This window comes from Phaethon lepturus, unplaced genomic scaffold (genome assembly GCF_000687285.1).
Source record: "Phaethon lepturus isolate BGI_N335 unplaced genomic scaffold, ASM68728v1 scaffold46541, whole genome shotgun sequence".
Taxonomy (NCBI): domain Eukaryota; kingdom Metazoa; phylum Chordata; class Aves; order Phaethontiformes; family Phaethontidae; genus Phaethon; species Phaethon lepturus.
The window spans coordinates 1-6487 of record NW_010517898.1 but is presented as its reverse complement, the minus strand read 5'-3'; the positions used below and the strand labels follow the sequence as shown (position 1 = coordinate 6487).

Here is a 6487-nt window from a genome sequence, read left to right as displayed (position 1 = left end):
CAGGCATTAGCAGGGACTACTGTAAGAATAATTTCTGTGTTTTGCTTTCCCAAATACCACTAAAGTTTACAGTCACCTTCTGTAATATTCAAGTTGTTGAGAAAAATCTTGTATTTTTGTCTTAAAGGCTTTAGATACATATAAAAATTCATGTCCTCCTCCCAGCTTTCAGTGCAAAAGAGTTGTCCATAAATTTGCATGAATACAAAACTAAATTAAAGCATAATCCTAAATTGAGGTAGCACATTTAAGCAAGTTTCTTTCCAAGAACTTTGGAAAAAAGATGAAGAATTTTAAGATTAATGTCTCTATCAGCAAGCATAAAAACCTTTAGTGACTGATGCATTCTTTCCTCTCCATTTAAGCATTTTAGGAGCTTGGAAGTTCTTCTTTAACCCTTCCTTTTTTCCCCAAACAATACTGTTTAGTCCATGCACCTTTAGGTCCTGTCGCATCTATTGCAACATCAATAACGGAATCTGGAGTCATCCACCTCAGAAATGCCAGGAAAAGGAAGTTCAGAACAGCAAAAAGAGCAAAAATATACCCAGTCACTGGGCCACAGTGAGACATTAGTCTGCTAAGCCGCTCATCCATTGGTAAAACCACTTCATCTGCAACCCGGTCATACACCTAAATGAAGAAGAGACAGAAAGTAAGATCTTAAAATGATGTTGCTTCTACCTCAGAAATCAGGCAGTACTTTGTTGTCAGTGTGCAAAATAAATTATCTATTCCTAACTATTAGATGGGACAAATATTACACCCAAAAAGCTTTGCAGATTTTAAGTGTTGATTTATGAGTACGGTTCTAGAAATTCCATTAATTTATATAAGGAAAAAAAGGAAAAGAAATGTTCTATTTTTTTGACAGACCTCAAGAGTATTTCACTAAACACGAAGGTTGCATAATTTGACTCTTATGTAATATTTTATGAATGGTGGGGGGGTAATCAATTGAATGGGTTCTAATCTCATATTCACACCAGTCATAGGAAAAGAGTCTGAACATGCAACTAGATTTTCAATACAGAGACGGATGAACTCATAGATGAGTTGGCAATCTTCCAAATCTCTGTATTTGAACAATCAAGCAAATCATAATAGGGTACTGATTTTTATTTAAAGAAACACTAGCAATTCTTAGTATGATAAAATTTTATGAATGTGAACAGGAAATACATGCTACTAATGACTTAATATACATATTAATGACAATCATTAAAAAAATATAGTCCTGTGTTTCATAGAACAGAAACATAAATACCCACTGCACACGACTCAAAGGAGGCTTACAGAATACAAAGAGTTTTTTCCTTGAGAACGTTACAGACTTCGTCCTATGCGTAACTTAACAATGAGCTAACAAACAACTGTCTTTTGTACAGTGCAAGTTCCATGCATTCTTCTTGCAATCATACAAACATCTTCCTTCACAGAATTTTTTAAAGGGTTTTAAAGGAAACTGAAATCTAGACTAACTTCTATAAAAACTTTGCAATTGAAATGTTGCTTGCAATTACAAAAATCATAGAATTGATTGTACTGACAGTACTTGAAAAATAGTAAAATAAACTGTTTGTACACGATATTTCAAGGAGACTTATAAGAGATATGTATTTCTAACTACACTACAATGTAATTAAGAGGCATGTGATTCAGCTACTCTCTTGCCTAAAACATAGGAGCTGAAGTCAGAAGCGACAAACTCCACAGGCGTTTATAACATTGCAGTTCACATTCTTCACTAACGGCAAAGTCTTCACACTGAAGGGCAGTTCTAATTCTGAAATACAATTTCAAAAGTGTGATAACTTATTTTCATTACATCCATAGCTCATGTAAATTCAGCTGTGTTCAGCCTCCTGGCATTAAACTACCTCTCATAAATTTAAACCATTTGTTAGCAGGTGGCAGACAAAACTTCATCATGAACTCCACCTTTTCCTTTCCATACATCTTACAGAGCATGTTTTCCAGTTATGCCAGAAAAGTGACTTAATGTGAAGACTGTGTGAGTAGAAATGTAACTAAAGATCTAGGTTGTTCTTCAGAATATTTATCAGCAGTTATGGCATAGAAAAAAAATGCAAAAAGAAGAAAAACGCCTATATAGGGATGTATTTGGGGAAGAAAAAAGTACCTTCTGAACCTTTCAAACCATGTGTGTTTGCCAGGAAACACACAGAAAAATTACACTGACAGATTACACAAAGAATGTACATAAGTAATGTTTCAAAGAAGCATCCGTTTCAGAAATGTACTTTAAGAGAATTTAAAAGTGGTTATACATACTTTCTCAGTTCTCTCTGCTACATTCCTCCATGTATAAAATGTCTTTACTTTATTATGAACAGTTTCTGGAGATGGTAGTGTTCCTGATCTGAGCTGGGCAATAGCTTTTTCTAATCCATCACACAGAGATTTCACGGAGGGTTCACATAAAATAATGAGATTTTCTGGAAGCACCTCAGGAATCCCACCAACTCTTGTACTCACCACCTTTGAAAAAAACAAAAGAAATAGCACATATGCTGCATAACAATAAAATAGAGCAATGACACTGCCATTACACTGTTTAGATGCTGCACTCAAGATGAATAGGGAAAAAAAAAAAAAAAGAGTGGTTGCCATCATGCTTTGGGAATTTTACCTGTATGCAAAATAAAGGTCTAGGAGCTAGAAAAGACCTAGCATAGCAGATTACTTTTAACGATGTTCAGAATGAGTCTTTGGTAGCATGATAAGACAGAAGACTTGGTCTAATGAGTGTTTTATGAGACATTTTCCCTAAAGGTGTTCATCACAGTATACAACTAAACCTGTGTAACCAGATTTTGGACTTTCTCTCCATAGTCCCTCATGAAAACTGTTACCTCTACTTGGACAGGACAGTTTTACCACGTCCGCCTTCAGTTTATGCTTTCTAGGCTACTGAATGTCTAAAAGAATTTCTTTAAAATTACAGTAATTTTAATCTGAATTATTATTTTTAAAGGGAAATCAGAATGTACTAAAACTCACATTATGCAATCATCTCTACACAACAGGCAACAATAAGAAAATTGCAGAACTTTCTCACCTCTAGAAAGGGAAACAGATAACAGGGGAATAACTACCACAACTAGGTGGCCACTACCATCAAAAGCTACGATAGTAAAAAAAAAAAAAAAAAAAAAAAAAAAAAAAAGTCCCCCCTATTTTCTATACTTCTTGTATATTACTCTTATCAGTCTGTATTTTAAAATAAGTTTCTTTATATTTTAATGTGAGAATCTAAGTTCTTTATGGCTGTTGATTTAGCATTTTTTGAGTTGTTAATCTCAGTTGTAAATTAGCCAGAAAGGGCTTTTGTGGTTTTTTCTTTCTCTCCAACTCTTATCTTAAACCCCTACACGGAAAGACAAATACATCCTCAGTTAACGTAAGAAAACGAATGTCAGTTGTTGGTGCAGGAAGAAAACAGTTCTAGTACAATGACTTAGCCTGGTAATTCAATATGCCTGACTGACCAAAGTCACCCACCCTCATGAGCCATTTTTCTGCAACTCCTCTTAAAGTAGTGTCAAAGTAAACCTTCATGAATATCAACTACCCCAAAACTCTGTAAAGTAGCACATACAAAATAGCATTTTGGAGAGGCAGTCTGATTAGTTCAGAGAACTGAGAGTTAGCAGATCTACATGTTATTCCTAATTCTGCACAAGTTTCTTCTGGAAACTTAAGGACTTTGGTTAACCCTTCTGTCTCAGCTTCCAGGTGATCTGTAAATGGAGATAATATTTGCTCACCTTTGTAAAAACAGAGCCTCAGATGAAATCAAATGTTAGAAGCGCATAGTATTTAATCATGAACTTTGTTTAAATTGGATACATGTATTCTAGATAGTTGAGGGGTTTTTTTTGTTTGGTTGGTTTGGTTTGTTTTTTTTTTTTACCTGTAAACCACAGCTTGCTGCTTCCACAATTGCCATACAAAAGGCTTCAGTGAGGGAAGTGTTGAGAAAAATGTGCCCCTGGACTAGAACGTTTCTAACATCCTGGTGTTCCAAGGCTCCTAGGAGACGTACCCTGCATATAAGAAAAAAAAAATGAGATAAGCACTATATTTGGACTGTAATAATGCTGTATGATGTTACACATATTCTGAAAAATGTACCAGTGGTTCACACTTATATCATGTGAGAAGGAACACAGACGCTTTTGTTCCTTTATCTCTAAATTTTTCCAGCAATGAAGACTCTGCTTCTTATTTTCACACTAGAAGGAACTTCTGAAAATAAAGTTGAGGGGAGAAGTTGCTCTGGCAACTGCCTTCAAAACATTGCTACTGAGCTTTCTAGTTCTGTAAGAGAACATGCCTTCATGCAGTTAATAATTAAAATTTGTCATCCTTTCTCTGTTTAGATGTATTATCTGAATTTTCAATGTGAGCTCGGATCAATCTCAAAGTCAGGGCTGGCGGGGAGTATTTAGGATACAATGATCAGGACTGATTATTTTGAAGAGACACTGGGAAATGGAAAAGGGCAAAATAAGAATGATACTAACAAACAATTTTATCATCCATCCAGAGGAATCATTGACTGATGTACAGAACGAGCAACAGAAAACAGAGAAAAGGAGATGCACAATTAAGAACCTTGTCCTTGCCACATAAAACTGTCTTTGAACAAGAAACCCCCGAAGAAATGCATAAATGCATATGCATCACACAAACATTTTGGTAAAACAGTAGCACCAAAGGAACACATACTAGATAAGCACTACTCTGAAGAGTTTCATACTGAATAATAAATGACTAACAGTCATCCTCACAAAGCACCAGTGACACGAACTAGCTGTCTAACACCTTATGCCATACGGTAACACATGATCCAAGCATCACAGTTTCAGAGAGGTATATGACAAATTTATGTATAAATCAGCTTTTCTCTCACTCGAGTGACAGTTCATACAGGGCCTGTTTCTATGAATTAACTTGCAGGATCATTTCAGTTAATGTCTGGTCTATCTGCCTTGCCTTCCATAGTTCTCATCTTCTCCAGCCTCAAGTTTTTGGGGTTTGGGTTTTTTTGGGGGGAGTGGCGCAGGCAGAAAGGGTGTTGCTGTTGTCTTCCCCACCCCTAAAGTGCATTGAAGGGTCACAGACATACACAGAACAAACCTGTCATGTAGCTGGTATCTTTCCCGGACTTCTTCCAGTATGATTCGTTTTGGTCCTTCTCCTCCAACTAAGAAATGTAACTCTGGATATTTCTGACAGAGCTCAGGAATTATACCACTAAGCAAATCTATACCTAAAAGTACAAAATTTAGGGCAAGCCATTATTGCATTTGATTTTAGAACTTATCATGATGCAGCCTACTGCTATAACCCTATTCAAGAGAAGAAAAAAAAAGGTCTCTTGAAGATAGCTACACTGGTGAACACAAAATTCTGAATAAAAAACATCTTGTGATCTATTTGGAGACAAATATGAAAAAAAATTAATCACTTAAGTTGCTGTTGCTTGATTAAATAAAAGATAGTTAAAACATTTCTAACAGAACACAGAGGTTGGGGCCTAAACCGTATCCCCAATATAAGACAAACCTTCCATTTTACAAATTTAAGTTTTCAATATCTTCAATATTACAATAGAGATACACCTCTGAACCCAATATACGCAAAATGAAATGTACATCTCTTCTTCCTAAATGCATAAACACAAAAGCTCCAAACTGTCACCTTAAAGTAGTGAAACTCCATTTCACATCCAATCCATACCACAGATACAGCATAAGCGGTACCTAACCAAGACTTTTCTTACCATACCCTAAAGAAAAAAATAACCAAAATAAACTTACATGTTATCCCCCATTACCTTTTCTGTAAACAAGTCTGCTGACGACAACAATTGTTATTGTACTGTCATCCCTCCTTGATGAGTCTGGAGTGAAGTCGGTGGGATCAACAGCATTGGGGATGACGGAGACTATCCGAGGGTCCAAAGCTGCTCGCAGCACCGTGTTTTCCTTACTTGTGTAGGAGACACAGATGATGTGGTTCGTATCGCACAGGGACACTGTCAGAAGTTTGTTGGTAAGCACCGAGCTGACGTCCGCAAACCCAAAGAGGGAGTGGTCTGTGAACACTGTCCGCAGCCCCATGGTCTTGGCGTGGAAGAGGGCGTCATGGGCCATGGCGGAGAAGGAGCTGTGGGCATGGACGAGGGTGACCCTCTCCCGCACAAAAATGTACCTGAGCAGGGGCAGGCTGTGGAAGAGCGTCGTCGCCGTGGACTGGTTGTACATTACCTTCAGGGGCAAGTAGTACACTTTCAGCCCGTTGGTGAGGTAGCGGATGCCCTTCCGGCGGCCGTAGGCATGGGTGACCACCAAGACCTTGTGGCCCCGCTCGATGAGGCATTGCGACAGCTGGTAGACGTGGCTCTCCACGCCCCCCATGTTGGGGTAGAAGAAGTCCGACACCATGCAGACGCTGT

General features: G+C 37.6%; 1 protein-coding gene across 1 annotated transcript; it reads right to left on the bottom strand.

The window, feature by feature from the left end:
* Window positions 1-200: 200 nt before the first annotated feature.
* Window positions 201-6479, bottom strand: PIGA (phosphatidylinositol glycan anchor biosynthesis, class A; the record flags this gene model as incomplete). The annotated part of the gene is made up of 5 exons (XM_010296531.1): window positions 201-633; window positions 2296-2502; window positions 3938-4070; window positions 5167-5299; window positions 5867-6479. Coding segments are annotated over 5 exons (1350 nt in total), but the record flags the coding sequence as incomplete, so codon positions are not given.
* Between the last annotated feature and the right edge of the window lie 8 nt (window positions 6480-6487).